Source organism: Perca fluviatilis, chromosome 6 (assembly GCF_010015445.1).
Source record: "Perca fluviatilis chromosome 6, GENO_Pfluv_1.0, whole genome shotgun sequence".
NCBI lineage: Eukaryota > Metazoa > Chordata > Actinopteri > Perciformes > Percidae > Perca > Perca fluviatilis.
The window spans coordinates 2,349,908-2,371,105 of record NC_053117.1 but is presented as its reverse complement, the minus strand read 5'-3'; the positions used below and the strand labels follow the sequence as shown (position 1 = coordinate 2,371,105).

General features: G+C 41.6%; 2 protein-coding genes across 4 annotated transcripts in view; one reads left to right on the top strand and one right to left on the bottom strand.

The window, feature by feature from the left end:
* The window catches only part of LOC120561412 (leucine-rich repeat transmembrane neuronal protein 4), a 69,193-nt gene extending 63,837 nt beyond the window's left edge, over positions 1-5,356 (bottom strand). For 2 of the 3 annotated variants that reach the window (XM_039804522.1, XM_039804523.1), the window contains exons 1-2: positions 4,732-5,356; positions 2,662-4,251 (exon numbers count right to left, since the gene is read on the bottom strand). In XM_039804522.1, coding sequence (XP_039660456.1) covers positions 2,705-4,251; positions 4,732-4,783 — 1,599 coding nt within the window. In that variant the 5' untranslated portion in view covers positions 4,784-5,356 and the 3' untranslated portion in view covers positions 2,662-2,704. The remainder of the gene's footprint in view (positions 1-2,661; positions 4,252-4,731) is intronic. The other variant, XM_039804521.1, reaches the window with a different exon arrangement.
* A 9,479-nt stretch (positions 5,357-14,835) lies between these two features.
* Positions 14,836-18,033, top strand: lrrtm4l2 (leucine rich repeat transmembrane neuronal 4 like 2). Its single transcript, XM_039804524.1, has 2 exons — positions 14,836-15,024; positions 15,413-18,033. Exons 1-2 carry the CDS (start codon positions 15,021-15,023, stop codon positions 17,014-17,016), a joined length of 1,608 nt encoding a protein of 535 aa, XP_039660458.1. The 5' UTR covers positions 14,836-15,020; the 3' UTR covers positions 17,017-18,033.
* The last annotated feature ends 3,165 nt before the right edge of the window (positions 18,034-21,198 follow it).

Genomic DNA, 21,198 nt, shown 5'->3' with positions numbered 1-21,198 from the left:
AGTGTTCAAGTTCAAAGTGTTCATGGAAATTCACACTACTTGCCGAGTTCAGTTTGCAGTGTCGAAGCCAACCTGCTGAGCTCTTCTGGAGGAAATCTATAGAAACAAAGTGACTTACACGTCTGTCGGTCTGTGCATGTGCAGAAGATAACAAGCTTCAATTGCGAAGGTCTTTTTCCTGATTGAAAATGCAGCTAATAGCTTAAGTGCTTGCTATCTGGGATAGCTAAAATAATGTGCAGGGGGATCACTGGGTTGGTGGCAATGACAATATGCTTCTGACTGTCGGGGGTTTGAACCCTGGAGCAGCCTTTTCCAGATATGTCACTTTCATCTTTCCTGACACTCTCCACTGTGTGCCATTCAATAACACTGAAAAGCCTTCTCACATATCAGGAGAGAGTGTGCTGCATTGCCTATATTGTAATGCTAATAGCCCCAGACACTATCACTGCACATCATGGGCTTCTTTTACTGCGACCTATACTGACTTCTGATGCAAATGACATGGCCAATAAACATGATACTTCATTAGATTAAATAATGGAGCCGTTTGAAACCGTTTAAGACGCACCATTCTAACTTGCATAAATATCTGGTAGTTTGGAAAGTCCCCCGCTGTACTATGTGTTCTTACATTGCAGTGCTTGGCACAAAATGTGACACACACACATTAAGGGGAAAAAATCCCATTACATTTTGAACAACTAAGGCTGCTCCCTTGAGCTGTAGAGGGCGAGGAATAACAAAGCAGAGGGAAGTCTCGGCTCCTTACCTCTGATGGGCTATTAGTTATTCTAGCTAGCAGAAGCCCCATTAGGTCTGCCATTTAATGTTCCCATGCCACATTCTCACATGAAGGCTACAAGATTGATGAGACGACCATCTCACCTCAAGCTTCTTTCGCGTTTGAGAAATGCTCTGCCACAGATAATCTGACAAAGCGCTGATTTAGCTACCTGTGTACCTCGTACTATGTGACATTACTGAAAACAATGAAACGTATTTGTGCCGGCCTCTCCTGTGACTTCAGAAAAAAGGAACACAACAAGAATGTAAGTGGTGCAACAGTACTGGACAATCTACTGAGTTAAAAAATGGACAGAGATGATGTATAGGGTCCATGTGGAATATAGGAAATGAGCTGTGCGGGAGTGTGAGATAAAACTTTGTTTCTGGAATGTGCTGACAGATACAATGGAGAAGAAAGATGTCTCCTGTACTTTACAGCATGTCTGGTGAGGTAGACAAAAGGTGCAGCTAAGATTCCAGTGACACAATGTCAACATGTCCTGTTAATCACACTTAGCTATACTGCTAACAAAAAAAACTAAAAAGATGCTGGACAAAGGAAGACGGATGCATATGCATTAGGGGGAAAAGACTACACAGGCAGAAAAGTGCCTAATTAAGCATGAGCAAATTGATTAGTCTTTCTGTCAAGGCGTTCTGTCTCAATCCCTCTGTGCCGTACACAGAGTCAGCCATGTGAAGGAGAATTTCAATTGAAACTTTTTGGACAAAAGTTAACTGAATAGTTTCTTTATCTTTCTGAGATTAAACGAAAGCAGCATCATTAAAGGTGCAGTAGGTAAGACTTATAAAACTAACTGTCTGTCATATTTGCTGAAACTGCCCCTATGTTCCAGTAGAACTACATGAAGCAGGTAATAAAAAAAATAATCCAGCTCCTCTGGCTCCACCTACAGCCTGTAGTGCGATTTGCAAAAATCCAGAAGTTCAGATGCACCAGTCAGGGCCAGGGGGGGGTCTCTAACTGCATGCCAATCACTGCTCATGCACACGCATTCATTCTCCCTTGTGGGGGGAGGGGCTTAGGAGACCGTTTTGGGCTTTAGCAGAAAGGGGGGAGGGACTGAGAAGTTGTCGCTGTTCAAATTTTTTGGCTAAGTCCTGGATCTTGGCAATCCTACCTACGGCACCTTTAAGTTTGTTACTGCAGTAGTACACTAGAGCCAGACAGAAATCGAGCCCAAGTGCATAATGTATCTTTTATTTGGCTGCAGGCCTTTATAGTTGTTCCCCAGCCTGCGGTGACTGTTTGAACTTTGTAAATTAAACTCCTGAGTAAAATCTTAAGTACATGATTGCTCGAGGCGGAGAAGGAGAATGGGATGTATGATCAGCTGGTACGATTGTAAATGTTAACATAAATACAGCAAAAAAACAAACTCACACGACTGGTGTGTTTGCGACTACAGCTGTTGTAGCAAACACACCGGATAGGAGAGGACCACCTGCACAGTGACTTGATCTAATCATTTCTTATCATTCCATTCTGGACAGCAAGCCATTTTGTGAATAAATAATAGGCTGGCTGATAATATGTAGATTCATCAATGAGCTCTTTTATGTCAGGAATGAAAGATGAACCTACTTTGTGCATAATGCATCTTACTGTACGTACGTTCTCCAGGGAGAGGAGCTGCCGCAGCAGTTTCAGCAAATGGGTATCATATTTTAGCAATAAAACGGTGTGATTCAGAACAACAGCTGGGTAATCATATGGAACTGAGCAAACCCAGTATATTGTACAACAAGTCACCATGCACTGACCTTTGCTTCCTTATCCCAAAACAGACAAGAGCAGAGGAGGGGGGGAAAAAAGTACTTTTCTCTGCAAATTGTTAGAAAATTTACCTCTCATGCCTCGCAGTGGAAATGGATTTTTGGAGGGCAACGGTCATACCTCGCATTCCCTGGAGCCTGAGATGGTGTATGTGTAAGGTCCTGTCCCATTAACCAGCACATCCATAGTCTCTGAGTGTGAAGGCTTGTAGTCCACATAGTACTCTTGCAGTGGTGAGTTAAAGGAGCGCTCGGTCTCCCGGGCCTTTTTCTGCCGCTTTTTAACCACCGAGCGCTGCTGAAGCAGTTTGATGCTGCTGGGATAGCGCCTCCATGAGACATAGATTACCAGCAGAATTATAGCTACAGATAAGAGGAGGGCCACACTACCAGCTATGATCTTGTGGAAGGACACATACTCAGTGTCTGGCAAAGGGATGGTGGGGGAGGCCTCGGAAGGAGACGGGGAGGCTGTCCTGTTCCAGATCAGCTTCTTATCCACGACAGCCTGTGTAGGGAGAGGCAGCAGCTCAGGTCGAAAAGCAGAAGTCAGGGGCGATGGTGTTGAGGAAACAGGGGCCGGGGTCGCTGTACAGATGTTATAAGCCTCCACCACATCGGTCACTTTCTCTCCTTGTGTCTCCTTGGGGCCGGCACAAATCATAGTGGTCTCCTTGTTACCTTTGAAGGCCTTGAGCCAGGCCACCAGGGGACATATGTTGGGGTTACAGTGCCACAAATTACCAGCCAGACTTATGGTGGTGAGGGAGATCCAGGCCTCCACTGCCTGCTGAGACACATTGCTCAGTTTGTTGGAGTCCAGGTTAAGAGTCTGCAGGTTAGGGAGGCATTGAAATGTACTCGGGTCCAACACTTGGAGCTCATTCCCTGAGAGGTCCAGCTTTTGCAAGGAGGTCCACATCCAGGGCAGGCCCTGGGTTAGCAGTTTGATACGGTTCCATTGCAAATAGAGCGCCCGCAGGTTAGTCAGGCGGGGGAAATGAGCAAAGTTGATCTTGGAGAACTGGTTGTGCTCCAGATGAAGCTCGATGAGCTTAAGGAGTCCTGCGAAGGCGTTGCGCGTGAGGCTCCGTAGCCTGTTGTAGCCAATATCTAGAAACTCCAGGTTGCGACAGTCGAGGAAAACTCGCATCGGGACAGTTTTTAAGGAGTTTGACCTCAAGTGTAAACTGAGTAGTTTCCGTAAACCCACAAACTGATTAGGCCGGAGAACCTGCAGTTTATTGTAGGAAAGGTCTAGGTTGCGTAAATTCGGAACGTCGTGAAACGAGTTGTTTTTTAGCAGTGTGATCTTATTTGAGCTGAGGATCAGTTCTTTGAGCCTCCGTATCCCGTGGAAAGCCTGGCCGTCCACATCACTGATGTAATTGTGGTCGAGGTAGAGCCAAACCAGTTGACTCAGGCCTGCAAACTGGTGGGCTCGGAGGTTCACCAGGCTGTTGTAACGCAGGGAGAGGCCTTGTGTGCCTACAGACACATTGCTTGGCACGTCACGGAAGGCATTGGATTCGCAGTATATTATTTTCCCATCACATCTACAGCTCTGGGGGCAGGGACGCTCACGGATGCCGCTTGGAGCAGCAAGCAGCCAGGCGGGCACCACCGCTGTGAATACAAGCCATCTGAAAAGCACGAGAAGACCTGCAGATACACAGAAAAGTGATAGACATGTACAAATCAGGACCAATGTACACAGTCTAGAAGATAATAAAACAGAATGAAATATTAAATGGAACTGAGTCAGGAAATTGAAACATTAATTTATAACCCATAGAGTGTTCTGAGTCATTTGTTAACAGAGGGGGTTATTTGCAGCCTACTTCATTTGTATCCCTGTGTCAATGGCAGATCTAGACACACACTTATTCATTACCACAGTCAAAGTCACGTTCTTGAGACATTGGAAAGGAGATTGATAACCATATGCATCAGGCATAATCCGTCAAATAGTTGCTGAGAGAAAAACCTCCATCAGACCTCTGCAATCATCACTCATAAACCGCAGGGGGCACAAACACCAGCAACATTAGCTTTAAGTGAATTGTTTTTAGGAAAACGACTGACGACTTTCTGCTGAAATGCAGACCATAACTACCTTGCGGAACAGTGTAGGCTACATACCCATATTTGCGCGGTGTCGGCTCCTCCTCATGGTTATGGCTCTCTGTTGCATGCGTCCCAGGTCCACATGTTAGACGCACTCGGCGTTTTGTCCAAATAGTTGGACACGCACCCAGGACGCCTGTCTGTACGGAAAATATACGCACTTTGTGCCGCAGCCAGGTCCGCTTTGCGCACAGCCGCACACCTGTCGGAGATGTGAGCCGCTCCAAAAGGTGCGCATCAACCTCTGCCTATATAGTTTCCCACGTTACCGCACAACATCAGCTTGATAATGCATATTTATTTCACACTGCCACCTTACACACAGCCCTTGGATGGACGCACTCAAGCTTGTAGCCTGGTGAGAATGACACTAGTGTTGAGCGCGTGCTTTGGGGAGGCTAGAAGACACATTTTAAAACACCGAGTCGCCAATTGTTAAATCTAGGTGAAGTGGCAGAAAATACACCGGAAACCGAGCAAGTGAAGACATTTGAGAGGAATAAACTGAGGTCCAAACCCGACAAGTTGGATGTATCCAGATTCAGATGTGGACAGCGGAGGGAAAAAGGCGCAGTCTGCTGTGGATTAGACTGACCGTGGCATCAAGAATAAATCAGTTGTATAGCAACAGGAACGATGTTGTTGGAGGGTTATACTGTGCTCACTGGTGCTCGTTTCAGGACTTGAGATGCCCTCTCCTGGTCGCTGAGTGACTCTCCGCAGCCCACACCAGAGTAGACTTCATTGTCCTCATGATCAGAGCCTGCATATCAATTAACCCTTGTGTTGTTTTTTTATACCTGAAATATGGGCTTCCTACAACCAAATTGCGACAAAATAACTTGGATGCATGCATGTACGTTGTATGGAACCAATACAACATTCTTCGCAGGTAAAATGAATGATTACTTCCATAGAATTGTGGTTGTTTTATTCAATTTCATAGCATTTAGAATTTGTTTTTAACAGTAAATGGTTTTAATAATATCCTGACTAAACTTTCTGTCTGTGATACACTCAACGTCCTCTGATCTTAATTATTAGTCAAAATAATTCATAATTTCAGCTTTTTTTTAACTCAAAAAATAGGTATAATGTCATTTAAATTAGGTTTAATGACCATGAATTTAAAAAAGAAAAGAAAAAAGCGTTGAAAAAATTGACAAAAACGTTTAAAATAAGTGTCAAAAGCATAAAAAAAAAAAGAAACAAAAACGTCGGGAAAAGCCCCAAAACACCCGGAAGGACAACAAGTTCATGGTCAACGGGAAGACAACACAAGGGTTAAAGGTGCAGTTAGTGATTCTGTGCAAAGATTGTTGATATATGAACTCAACTGCCAAACAAATAATAATAATAATATATTTATTTTTTATAGCGCTTTTCTAGACACTCAAAGACGCTTTACAGTTTTGGTTACATAGATACAACAAACAGACAAGGTACATAGACAAGGTTACATAACAGACAAAAGAAAACACATTGGGGCGTGGACAAGCAGAGGCAAGCAAGAGAGGTGGGCACTGAAAAGGAGGGAAAAACTGGGAAAGTCTGTTAACAGGAAAATGCATGTTCGAAGAGGTGAGTTTTGAGGGCCTGTTTGAAGGAAGGTGAGGTGCTTGACTGTTCGATTTGGTCGGGGAGGGCGTTCCAGAGGGTGGGTGCAGCAGCTGAGAAGGTTCTGTCGCCCCAGGTCCGGAGCTTAGTCCTGATGGTCTTCTTGAAGGTGTTAGCATCGACGGACCTGAGGAGGCGGGCGGGAGTGTGGCGGGTGAGGAGGTCGGAGAGAGGTATGGAGGAGCAAGGTTATTAAGTGCTTACAAACCCCCCTTCATAAGCTCCGCCCCCCAGATTCATGGACAAAGAACTACTGGCCGGCACACTGAAATGCTGCCTCCCCCCTAGTCTATATCCTTCACGTTCCACTTCCGGGATTGCTCCGGTGCTGCAGGAAATTCCGCTGGATGCATGTCTTTTCCGTTTCCTTCCGCTTTCTTTGTGTTGGAATTTTAAATTCGGTGGATTTATGAGGACTGTTGTTGACTGCTCCTCAGATCTCTGTATGGTAAATTGACACAGCTAAGTAGACTAGTTTTCTCTCGCACGAATATTTTGCAGCGGCTCTGTGCGGAGTTTAGCACTGCCCATGACGATTCTGATTGGTTTAAAGAAATGCCATTAAACCAGAGCGCGTTTTCCTCCCTCCCGAATGCTATGTGGAGTAGCCAGACCCTCCTTCAGCGCGCTTTGGCAAAGCGAGACTACCCCCCCCCCTACCATCAACTGTCGCTGCCAATTGGCTGGAACAGTGTTTTGTGGCTCTTGCACTCCTTTCTGTTTGTTTTCCGTTTACACAGCCAGGGCTGTGTATTAACACCTGTTTTTTTTAAACACACACAGAAAACAGAGAGCTAGGTGACCGTTTGGAGATATTCACTGATTTTGACAAAAAGTGTCCTGGATTGACATCTCTTACAATACCTTTAAAGCAGAGCAATGGGAAGGCTGTTTGCTCTGACTTTAGATATTGGTGAAGATGTACTGCCAGTCAAACGCCTCTGTACAGCCTCTATTTCAGCATTTTTAGATACATCTCATGCAAAAACGCTCATTGCAGGCTTAAATACCAAAACATCTAGAAGTTACTGGCAATTGTTTGTAACTTTTATGACCTTAAATTTGATTACAGGCATACAAGCATCAAACGTAGAATTACTAATTATACATAATGGCCCTATTTAAATACAGTATATATTTATGTTGGAATAGCATTACTCAGGAATTAACGTTTTCATTAACAAGGAGCATTTTGATGCTGCAGCTGGTTTTTTTTGTCCAGCTGATATATATATTTTATGTATGTCTTTATACTATCGGGTAGTTTAATCTGTAAGAATGCATCATATTTTAGAAATTGATTATATGTTTTGTAAAATCTTAATGTCAAATGCATGCAGATGACTAAAAATCTAAATGTTGTGGAACAGAAGTAAAACTCTGCAAAGTCTGCAAGAGTTGTAGCTCTTTGTGACCCCCTCACTAACTTCAGAGGCCCCCCCAGTGGCTTTACTGGACTCTGGATCTCAGGAGCTATTGGTGAGCTGTCATGTGTTGATATGAGTCTCATTGCTTCACAGGCAGGTCGCGGGCCGATAATGAAAAGATCAGAGTTTGTGCTGCCATAAAACACAGTAACATGCAAGAACAATAATGTACATTGTCTTCTACAGCTATCTAGAATTCATATGTTGGCCATTTCCAATAAAATCTACATATTGCTTTCTTTTTTCTTTTTTTTTTTCATCAATATTTTTTATTGATTTTTTAATATATCAAAACTTTTTTACACACACATACAAAGCACGTTCAGCATCTAAGAAAAACAGATGCAAATGACAGACACCAAGAATAGTAAAAATAAATAAATGAATTAATAAAAAAAAAGTAAATACATAAAATGAATAAATAAATTAATTAAAAAGATATGTAAAAGCTTCTCGTCACATCTTATGTTTGACACAACTTCTTAATCAGCCATTGGTACGTCATTTCCCCCACATTCAAGAAAGAATAAAAAAGGGTTCCAGACCTCCTCAAACCTCCCATATTTACCTTTCACAATATAAGATACCTTTTCCATAGACATACTTATTGCCATTTCTTTCAGCCAGTTACCTATACTTGGCGCCTTTATGTTCTTCCAGTGTAAAGCAATAAGATGTTTTGCTTGTAATAGACACGTCTATTAATGCGTATTCTACATATTGCTTTCTCTATATTTTCTGACTAAGCACGTTGCTTGAATTTTAACCAGAAATACTAAAACGGTATTAAAAAAAAATTTCACTGGTGTAGATTCAGCAGACCGAGGAAAACAACAGATGGGTTGCAAAGTGTGTGTATATATTTTTCATCTAATTTATCTGGTTTGAAATGGCATTTTTGAATCCATGCCAAGACAAAAAAAAAAGAAAAAGTTAAGAAAGTTCAATGGGTATTTTTTCCACAACTTATTGTTGCGTATTGATGCTGAAATGCGTCGTGCGTAAACAAAGGGTGCTGTCAAGGCCTCATAATGGGACTTTGAGTCAGGGTCAAAGTCATCACTTCTAATGGGTCCCTCTGCCCTGGTACTTAATGAGTAGCGTAGGCTCATTACCGGTGATGGACATTAATGAACTCAAATGGCAGATAGTTTGTGAAATCGATGGAAACAAAAATAAAACTGACGCATCTAGCACTTCAGCAGCAGTCACTGATCGGATTTCCATTGTTGGATCAATTAGCGAAACAGAGTTGAAGGACAGGGCATGAACCTACACACACACACACACACACACACACACACAAACAAGGTGACTGGAAGAATGGTAAATATACCCAATTCACTGTGCACAGGTTTGACTGTAGCATAATATCCTTCAGTGTTCTTGCATAGATGTGGTCTGACGATGCTTTCAAACTAAGAATGCATGACATTAACTAAGTTTCATCAATTCAGTCAATCTTTGTGTGTGACTAAATATGGTACGGAAATATGTTACACAAGATTAATTTCAAACCAAGTTGGTTATAATTTGTAAGAATATAGTGTACAATTCTGCTCTGTCCATCATGAGTGTGATAGTCTCTATTGTCTTTATCCACAAGTCAAAGCACTGGTCATTTTGGTCTGTAAATGATGTTACACTAATGATATTAGGAAATGAATAATAGCCTGTGATTCTAATGTGGGAAAAACGATCTGCAGTTGTAATCCCACGCTTAAAAATCACAGCACGTCGCTGTTGTGCAATCCTCCCATAATAAGTTTGTTTAAATTCCCTGTGGTCTGTGCATCAATAGTCATTTGCGTTGTCGAACAAATCTGAAATGACCCGCTTTCATATTTCATCTGGCTTTTTTTGGGGGGGGGGTACATTGCTATAACTGGCATATGCGAGCAATGCAGAAATGTGTGGATCAATAATTAAGTTTCACAGTTTGTTTGTAGTCAACTTTCAACATTGGAAGGAAAATCGCAATTGTTAACTTTACTAAGGTAAAAGTTCCCTTGCTTTTTATCAGATTTACAGAATTTGACTGCTTGTCAAAACATTCTTCCATTAAAATGGCTTGTGTGTTTTAGACTTAAGGAATCGCTGACTCCTTGGTGATCATCTGGAGTTCTTTATAATGCTCCCACAGCCATCATCAAGTTCAAAATGAGCCCCTCAAGAGAACAGAATGGTGCTCTCTTGACTTGAAAAGCTTGGAAACCAAAGCCATAAACAGCATAGGTATAGTGCCACCATATGCACTCACCTCACTTTGCAAATAACTCGGCAACCAAATTGCTTCCTATGAAACTTTAATGACTGTCTGTGAGTGACTGAGCCCTGAATAATAGAGCAAGAGAAGGACCTGCTTTTTTGCAGCATAATGAATCCCACTGAAACAGAGTGTAGAAATAGTAAAAAATAAAAAATATAACAAAAATAAAAGAGAACAAAGAGAGACTTCAAACAGTGTTGAAGCAGGTATTTACTGGGAACCTGACTCCTAAATGTGTAACTTCAATTACCCAGCAAATTATACATAGGCCTACAAAATAGTCTAGCAGCAGGTAAATATTTCGGAGACAGAGGGCTCGTCCCAAAACATCTGGCACTTTGTACCCTGCTGCTTCTAAGAGTCAAATGAGGGGAACTGCATACACTTAACTTATTTTTCTCTTTTGACATATGTGGCTGTCTATTGACTTTGCTCTGATTATAGGCTATGTATCAAGCGATTTCCTCCCAATTAATCCTCAGTTTATCACAATTCATTGATGGGGTCACAGTTCTTAAAGTTGTGCCTCTGCTGGACGATACTCAGAGCTCTCAGGGGATTCCGGACGTTTTTCTGATGATTGCAAACTAAAACGTTGTTCGTCTGACACAAATTCATATTCTATTTCATTTCACAAACAGTTTTCTTAGTATTTGGGCGAAAAATCCCATCTCTTTAGACCAATTCATATACTGAAACACCAGCAGCAGAAGTGCTTCACCATTCATAAAGTAAATCAAAGAGAACGGTGGTTGAAAACACAGTTAAAACACTATATTATTAAAGGATCAACCAGCAGCCCTTCAGAGTTTTCTCCAGCAACATTCGACAAACCTTCATATGGTAGTCTACCTTTTGAAATATCGCTCTCATGCATAAGAAAACACACTTCTGCGGGGACGCCGGTGAGGATCAGCTGGTAATGCATTATAGAGATGATGATAATGGGCTTCTCCATTTAAATCCTGCGTCAAACAACCACTTGATAGTTCCCTGCATCACAAATGGAAAAAAGGTTCTTCCTTTGAAACTCTGTTTATTTCATTTTTCATTTGTATATTTCCTTATGAATAATGCATTGCGATGGCATTGCACTGCACACATGAGACCATGGGGCGAAGAGGTTATTTTTATCAAAAAAGTGTTCCGTGTTGTGCCTATAATAGTGGTTCTAAAATACAAGTTAAGGTTGCAACAGGTAACATTTTTACAAGACATACATTATTTAGAACCAATTCAATAAGTAAATAATATAAAACACAGTGACACACAGAAGCCATAATACTATTTGTGTTCAAACAGGAAATGTGAGAAAGCAAATTCAGCCAATTAGAAAACGTCACTCTGTCATGTGAATCATATCTAAGCCTGGGGATGATGGAGTCTCAGCTTTTTAATTCACAAATGACTTTATCTAAATAACAAGATGATGTTCAAAAACATCAAGTCCATTCCTTCTATGAATCATTACATATCTGTTATTGTGACACAATTATCATTATAGGTAAATATAATTTCATAAAAACATCCCTCCTTCTCAATGAAAAATGTATCGCATAGGAACCACAACATCTTTTTTTATCATAATTTATATGCAGTGATGCATCTTACTGTAACCAAATAATTCCATAATGAAGGTCATTTTGCCACCTGAATGTTTATTTTCTTCTTTCATTTTATTGTTGATTGTAGTCAGAATGCTGTATGGCTGTTCCTACCTCGTTTGGACTTTATGTGCAACTAGAATTTGAATGAAGCACCTGAGTTTGAGTGACCGAGAGCTGTGTGTTCTGAAAACCCTCCACACACTATCAGTCTTATAATGGGTTCTTAAGCACTCAATTCAATTCAGTGCACCTTGTCCTATAGTAGTAAAACATCATAAAAACAAAATCAGCCATAACCTGCAATATATTTAGAATACAAATACCAGAAAAAATATCCACAAACTGCACTCTCTTGTTTTCCTGCTCTGTACTCGTGGCTTTCAACATGGACAACAACAACAGTGATTGGATGGCAAATTTACCATCAAGATCTCTTGTTGCACTGTTTTACTGAGATGTGTGTACCATGAGATATTCAATGGGAAAGGGTTTTTGTGGATAACTGTTATGCGATCCACCCATCTCAAGACAAAGGCCACAGACTTGTATCAATTAAGATCAGCTTCCAGATTAGGTATTTCAAAACAGTGGTGAAAAGAAAATGCTGTGAAACAATTATGATAAAGTGCCCTTTAGGGTGCCCTTCCAGTGGAGAAAACACAATGTATGGCCCCCTAGGATGCCGTTCCAGTGGAGAAAATACAACGTGCACTTATGGTGCCCTTTTAGTGGGGCAATTGCAATACGTAGCCCTCTAGAGTTCCCTCCTAGTGGGGATAATGCGATGCAAGGCCCTCTATGGTGCTTTTCTAGTGGAGAAAATGTCATCCATGGCCCAATAGGGTGCCCTTCTAGTGGGGAAAAACACAATGTAGAGCCTTAGGGTGCCGTTCCAGTGGAGAAAACACGACGAAGTGCCCTTTAGGGTTACTTTCTAGTGGAGAAAATGTGATGCATGGCCCTCTAGGGTGCTGTTTCAGTAGAGAAAACACGATGAAGTGCCATATAGGCTGCCTAGATGCTAGAAGACCTTCTGCGTGTCAGTAAGAAGAGGGAAAGGTCAGTGAAAGACGAGTAAGCGGATGAACAAATCTTTCTCTCCATCTGTCTGTATTTTACATTAACAGAGACAAGAATCTGCAGATACAAAACAGTGCGTAGTGAGTATGTACAGCATAGCAGGCCTTGAACAAGTCAGCTTACATATAAAACACATAGGCCTACATATGTGTCTACATTAACATCATTTAAGATGGACTCTACTTTCACTTCTGTCTTCTGTAATTGGCAGAAGATAGTAGTTATCATTGATCTGAGGGTGATTACACTGTCAAATGTGAAGATCTGGCTGGTGTGCACACGTGGTAATTTCCTGTATTTTTATATACGAGATCAAATCCGGTCCATTAACTCATCGTGTAGTCGGTACAGCACATCCTGCACTGAATACAGCTTTCACAGTGTTCCTAATTGTTGTCTATAAAAGCAGCCTCATTTTGCAGCGTCTTTGTCGATGTTTTCCCACACTTCACATTTCTTGAATGACGTGTCATCTCCCAAGACACGTGAGGCAGTTTACCCTCTGAAGAGCATATTTTGTTTGTAAAACAAACACAAAAAAAACTGCTACTATAAGTCTGTGAGGTATTATCTTAACAGAATAGCTCCTAGGTTCACCCCTGCTGTGGTGTTCATGGAGCATATTTCATGAAGACATTTTTTTTTAACACAATCCACAGGCATCAGAAGAAATCCTGTTTATGACCCCGCTCCCAGCCAGATATTGATATGAATTCATTAGCTCATTTCTTTGAACTGCAAGTGATCCGGGTGCTGATTTCTCTCTTATCTTTGCTGAACTCATGTATTTGTAGATTAATGTCAACAGCTCTGAAAACATGACATTTCTTTTTGCTTGCACAAGGGGTTGCTGTTACCACACATTAGGACTCAGACTCTCTAACGCTGGGCAGTCAAGAATGGTGTTTTCCACACTGCTGTGTCCGGTGTGCTGAATATCTGTGTAAAGCATCCTGAGCACAGTATAAAAAATAAGAATGAAATAAACACAGAATACTAGGTTACCCTTTTCTCTCCTAATTACAGCATGTTTCCTCCTTCCTCTCCTGTCTGTTGACTGCCCACTACATACTATAAGGGCCATTCATTTGAATACCAATAATTCTACTGTTGCCACTTCTTCAGCAGCATCTCTAGACACCAAGAAGTGCTAACTGTTTATCTCCAGTACTTTCCCCCTGCTGCCTGAGAGTGGATGGATGGATTCTGCATGTCAACATCACACTTGAGCTGTTACCATAGTTATGATTTTAACAAGCTACAGATAGAGTCCAGAAATCCTGATTAACCAACTTCCTGTAATTTTTCTTTTTTGGGGGGGGGGATTAATGATTATAAGAATGAATGACTGATGGGTGTGGATCATGCAACCTTCTTATTTTGATCAGGGAAATATTACAGAATGTCAGTTGCTAGGTCATCATCACGGTCAGCAGTATGTATTATTACATTGTGTATGATGCCATCTTTATACTGTGGATCCTAATGTCGCCCCACATTTTAGATACATGCAAATACATTGAAATAAAAAAAAATTAAAAAAAATTAAATGTAGGCTACATGTAAGAGTTACTGTGAAAATATACACCACATTTTTCAAATTGGAGCCCCTCATTAAGTAAAGTAAACATGTCTTATTATAGTATTAATACTTTATACAGATTGATTTAACCTATAACATGACATAACAAAAAAGATATTACTGAATGAATGAAATAATAGCTTAACATACATGGTTGGTATACATAGTATGTTATAGGCGTATGTGCTTAACGACGCCTACGCCTCTGACAGGGGAGAAAGAGACAGAGAGACGGAGAAGAGGGGGGAGAGAGAGAGAGAGAGAGAGGGAGGCAGACCGAGAGAGAGAGACGGAAGAGAGAGAGAGACAGAGAGAGAGAGAGAGAGAGAGAGAGAGACTGCATGGAGTAAAGGATCAGTCTATTGGCGCTCAAATGGGTTATTGCGCACACGGCAGGCTGAACTATAGCGGCGACTCCAACTACGACCCAAGTGTGAGGGCGTCTTGTTTCCGCGCGGCAGACCCCCACGCACACATACACACACACACACACACACACACACACACACACACACGCACACAAACTCAGGGGGTGGGGGGGGGGGGCATGCACCGCTGCAGAAAACTTGCGTATATTTGATTTTAGGTTGTCTAAATTGAAGACACAAGTGATGCTCGGTGTGTGGATCGACTCGGAGGCTGCATGAACTGCGATTTTTGCCATCTGAGATCCGTTTAATGTGCTCTTTATTCCAGGAGGATTACTCCTTCCCTCAGGAACGATGGGTAAGTCCTTGTGCTCACTTGTGCACAATTTACTGACACAGTTTCTCCCCGTAGCCAAGGTGACAGCTATGAGCAGTTTAGACTGACAGATGTATTAGTTCCTAAACTGAATGCCTTATATCTAAAGAGTGAAGAAGTCTACTATTTATTCAAGCTTTCATTTAATTGTCCTTTTTTTCCTGCGGTCGAGAAAATGTCCTCTTTTTAATTCTTCATGAAGCAGGTCTGGTGTTTCAGACATCAGACCTCAAGCTGCTACTCGCCACATGCTCTCTTGTTTGAAGAATGAATTGCTCCCATTTTCCTCTTTAAATGTCTTTGAGCAACACGCATTTTCTGAAACCAAGTCATTCCTTTGATTGCCTGTGCCCCACTCTACCCCCAACAGGTTCTGTGATGTTGGACTGGAGGTTATCATGTCTTCTTCTGCAGGCAGCTGTTCTGCTGCTGCTCAGCAAGGGGGAGAGGATGTGCCCTGCGAGTTGCCGCTGCGAAGGAAAGATTGTTTATTGCGAGTCGGGCATCTTCCAAGCCATCCCAGAAAACATCACCACGGGGTGCCAAGGTCTGTCTCTGCGCTACAACAGCCTGCTGGTTCTGTTGCCGTACCAGTTCGCTCACCTTAATCAGCTTATCTGGCTTTATTTGGACCACAACTCCATCAGAGATATAGATGCTTTAGCCTTTCATGGTGTGCGCAGGCTCAAAGAACTCATCCTCAGCTCCAACAAAATAACTCATCTGCACAACAACACATTCGGTGCCATACCAAACCTGCGGAATCTGGACTTGTCCTACAATCAGCTGCAGTCTCTGCAGCCAGGGCATTTTTATGGTCTGCGCAAGCTACAAAATCTCCACCTTCGATCTAATGGCCTGAAACAGATCATCATCCGTACGTTTCTGGAATGCCGCAGCCTGGAGTTTCTGGACTTGGGTTACAATCGCTTGCGGAGCCTCACCCGCACAACCTTCTTAGGGCTGTTCAAGTTGAAAGAACTTCATTTAGAGCACAATCAATTTTCCAGGATTAATTTCTTCATTTTCCCGCGCCTTACAAACCTCCAGGCTCTTTATTTGCAATGGAACCGCATACGATCCATCAATCAAGGCGTGCCTTGGACCTGGCACAAACTACAGAAATTGGACCTGTCAGGGAATGAAATCCAAATCTTGGACCCGGCAGTTTTCCAGTGTATGCCGAACTTACAAATACTCAACCTCGAATCGAACAAGCTCAGTAGCGTGCCTGTGAAAGCCGTGGCAGCGTGGACCTCGCTAATCACCGTCAGCCTGGCAGGTAACGCCTGGGACTGCAGCCCCAGCATCTGCCCGCTCATGGGATGGCTCCGAGGCTTCAGAGACTCCAAGGACATCAGCATGATATGCAGCAGCCCAAAGTCTGTGCAGGGCGAACGAGTCGTGGATGTGGTGAAGAATCACTCGACGTGTGCGGACGTCTCAAATGATTTCTTAACCACCGCTCTCATCGTTCTGACTTCCACCCAAGTTGTGAACGTCACGACCTACCTCTCTCCCTCTGGTGTTACACACCCTGCGACTGAGTCACCTGTACAGAGGGTAACCCCATGGCCTGTCCGTCCTAGTGGGACAAACAGGAAGACAAACATGAGCTCCACATCGCCCATCTCCCCTGAACCTACATCGTTTATCCCAGAGCTGCAGTTTGAACATATGGCTTTCCATAAAATCATTGCAGGCAGCGTAGCCCTGTTCCTGTCAGTGGCATTGATCCTCTTGGTTATTTATGTGTCCTGGAGGCGCTACCCCAACACCATGAGGCAGCTGCAGCAGCACTCAGTCAACCATAAGCGCAGGAAAAAGGCCCGCAAGCAGGAGCAGGACCTTAACTCTCAGTTGCAAGAGTACTACCTGAGCTACCATTCAAACTCTGAGACGATGGACTCTTTGGTGAACGAGACAAGGCCGTGCACGTGTACCATTTCAGGATCCATCGAATGTGAGGTCTGAGGTGGCAATTCCACCTTACAGGACTCAAAGTGCAATTGCTTAGCAGAGGTAAATTGTTTTTCCACAAGATGAAGTGCTTTTATCTCCACTGTGAGATGATTCTGCTGCACTGAAGGAACTACTTAGGGGCATAGTACAATACCATGATGTGCACAGAGACAAAGACTGCAACGGAGAGATATATTCGGAGCTAATTATCCCTCTGACTGACACCAGAACAATGGCGGGGTCAGCCAGGTTAGCTGTGTATGATCTAAAGTAACGCCTGGACCTCTGCTGCAGCACACGTCCGCCCTGTAGAGAGACTGACCATATTCTTAGTCAAACTATTTCGCCATAGAACATTCAAACCAACAAAGCCACTTTTTACTTGCTAGTTTTGATTTTTCTTATGTAGCTTGTGAAACATTTGGGATGTATGTGTGTGTTCTTATGGAGTCTCCTGGTTTACTGACTTCTGGTTGGAAGAGTTACAGCGTTGCACCTTATTCTCACAAAATGCTAGGGATGTAACGATGCATCGTGAACCGGTAACAAATCGATATATAAATGTGATTGATGATTACAACCGGTTGAGATAAAAACGAAAAAAAAAGACAACCTACTCTTGACTTCACTTGTTTGACTTCAGACTTCACTACGTCTTCTTAGTTCATTTATTTGAAGAGATTTTTCTTCCTGTTTATTTAGTCATTTTGATATTAGATTTTTTGTTTTGAAAAAGATTATTATTAATTTTTGATGTTTAATGTTTGAGATAAAATACAATTTCAGTTTTGCACTTTTGATAAGAGTACACATCTGTTGTTTTGCACAGTTTATATAAGTAAAGGAATGTTTTCCTGTCATTCTGTTAAAAAAAAAATTAAAAAAAACATGAGAAAATCGTGATCGTATCGAATCGTGAGTTGAGTGTATCGTTACATCCCTACAAGTTACTATGTGTCCAGTTAAACTGTTCTGCATTTGATGGTGCACAAACTAGAAGTAGCACGACCAAACAAAGTGTGTGTGGGGGCAATCACCCTGAGATCTTTTGCATGAAATAATTCCCCTTCCTCAAGATGCTCATCTCTCTTATTACATGATCAGTTCTAATTGATGTTAAAGTTGCATTTGGGTCCATTGTGGTACACGCCAATCAAACTAACTACATTTAGGTCTAATCTCAGGACTGATGTTTACCATGCTGTAAAAATCTGTCGGCTCCAGTGAAGGCCTTGGTGTGTCAAAAGTAACGGTGTTCATTTTCATAAAGATTTTTGTATCGATTATTCCTATCATTATGATTATGCATTGTTTGTGTAAAGACATAACAATATGGGTATTAGGCATTCTATGTGATGATGACTGTATAATTAAAAGAAACACTTGATAATTGATAAAACATTGTGGTTGATGAGAATATTGACGGAGTGGTGCAAAAAAAAAAAAAATCCCTTCTCCAAATCCATGCATTGTGCTGTTGATGTTATACAACTCCTTGGATTTGCTGTGACATGCGAGGGGAGCTGACATATTTTCCATCATGTATCTTGTTTTCTGGCTCTCTTCTCTCCTATCTTTGCACTCCAGTATTGACAACAGTATTGATTGTATCTGGGTAACACACCTCAAATTCAGGGTATAGGAGGCTGAGCCGTTTTATACTCTCGTTTTTTTCTCGTATACAGGTTTGCTTTTAGTGCGAGTGGTGCCCAAGAAGGCAATGCCTTTTTTTTTTTGCATGTACATGAGACAAAGAGATATTCCAGTCACTGAACACCACAAAAAAAAAACAGATTAAGAATCTCTCTTTTATATAACCATGTATTCTCTGTCAGTTTGGAAATATTCCTCCAGTGCTGTGAGAGGAAAGGGAGAATAGAGACAGGCTACTGAGAGACAGTGGGTGTTACGGGTCAAGGTAGTTCTGCTATTAAGGAGATATCACCCACTTTGGTCTGTCATCTTCCTGTGCCTTGCTTTTCTCTTTGCCTTGTTACTCTTTTTGTCCTGCTTGCTGAATGTGAGGAGAGAAAATTAACCTGCACCTGGGGACATATGTGCATGTGTCAAACCAGACAGGATTAGGCACTGCTTGTGCAACCATGTAAGAGCTATCAAAAAGGTGTTTTTTTCCCCTGTGTGAGACTAGAAATAATCATCTATGGCAGGGGTCTTTAACGTTTTTTTAAGCCAAGGAACCCTTAATTGAAAGAGAGACAGAGCAGGGACCCTCTACTACATACTGTATATATAGTTTAAAATGAAGTTGCATATAAAACTGGGCCTACAATTACTTGCAGGGCAGCCTAAAGCCTTTCTATAGACCTTTTTAGTGCATAGCATACTAAGCTATTCAAAGAATAATTGTTGGCATGATTTTATAAATCATGTTTGGATTTATGTTAAGACATATTACATTTTGAAAAAAACTTTAAAAAAAGAAAGAATTTACAATAATTTGGTGCTTCCCCCTGTTGAAGATCTCTGGTCTATTCCATCAATCACCCCCCAGTTTGTTTTCTCAGACCTGCTGTGACTTAAATACATCTGATTCCATCACCTTTTTATCAAACATTAGCATGTTCACACATCTCGTGTGCAGCATGTATAAAGTTTTTACTGGTCAAAGGTGGCTTGATAAGGATTTATGATCTCCCATAATTCATATTCTAAACATGACTCAGGCTTTCTTTAGCCTCCAGCCAGGCGTGCTGGCAGGCTGCCAACAGAATTTATATCCATATATTTAGTTTCCAGCACTTGCATATATGATGAATTTCGTTCGAGAGCCAATGGGAGAATCTGCGAGGGCATACGAAAATAATGTAATATGAACAGAACAAATGATTTGTTGATCTAATTTTGTCAGATATTGTAATTAGTGTTTGGTTTTCCATATTGTGACTGATGAAAAGCAATTCTCCGTGTATTTGAAATCTTTTGGTGTTGTGTAGCTAAGAAAAGAATGCTGCTTAGAGAGCTGTGGTCTGCATCTTGCAGATCATTATTGAGGAGATTTGTTTGAATGAAGAATTGTGGGAGTGCACAGTATTGACTTGGTACAACAATGCACAAATAGAACCACACTCCAACGGTTAATGTTTTGAGTTAATCGAGGTACCGTATAAGGTACTCCAAGAAGATGAGCCAAGCCAAAAACAGAATCCGAATCCTCTGTGCTTTCTGTAACCACTCACTGTGATCGCTGTGAGGGATAAGTTGCCTCACTGGCAGGCATGAAATTTTGACATCTCTCACTGAGGATCTTTTCTAAGGTAACATGTGCAACATTCTGTTCATCTTTGTCAATATACCTCAAATACATATTTTTGTTTTCATCAGAAAGTCACTTGGCCTAATTTAAAGTCATAGTTCAACATTTTGGTAAAATGGCTTATTTGCTTTCTTGCAGAGAGTTAGATGAGATAATCAATATCACTAGTTGTGTTTCCTTTCAATTGTCAAGTGAATTTTAAGCAAACTTGAAATGTTGCAAAAAAAAATAAGAAATGTGAATGAGACGCTCAACTGGTTTGGAGCGAATAAACTCGGCTAGACCGTAGTTTGGTCATGAAGTTGGCGCTTAAGGGAATAAACGAGAAGCGGTGACCGCGGAAACAGCACGTTCGCTACGTCAGAACTCATCTGGCAAAGGTGTTTTCATATCTCATTTAGTGAATCAACTCTTTTTTGACACAGGAAAAACCATATAAGGAGACCGTAAAAAACGTTTTTGCACAAATGAGGACGTTTTATCGAATGTTGCTGTTTCCATTCAGCGTTTCCAATGCAATACTTCAAAATGCGCAATTCAAATAGGTGAATGGAAACACAACTTAAAAACAATATGTGTCTGGAAACACAATATGTGTCCAGTAAATATAAGGCTACAGTCAGCATCTGGTTAGCTTAGCTTAACATGAGCAAGGACTGGAAGCAGGAGGAAACAGATGCCCTGGCTTTGTGCAAAGATAATAAAATCTGCCTACTTTAAATCTGCCTTTTTTAATCCGTACTAAAACTAAAGTGTGAAAACAAGAAGTTGCAGTTGACAGGGAGGTTTATGCACTGGACTATTTTGTAGCCAGGAACAATAACTTGCTGAAGTCTCGCCTGGTTGCCTGGCAACTTCAATGTGACGACAACACTGCAGGACAAACCCAATATAACCCATGATATAACCGTAACTAGTTA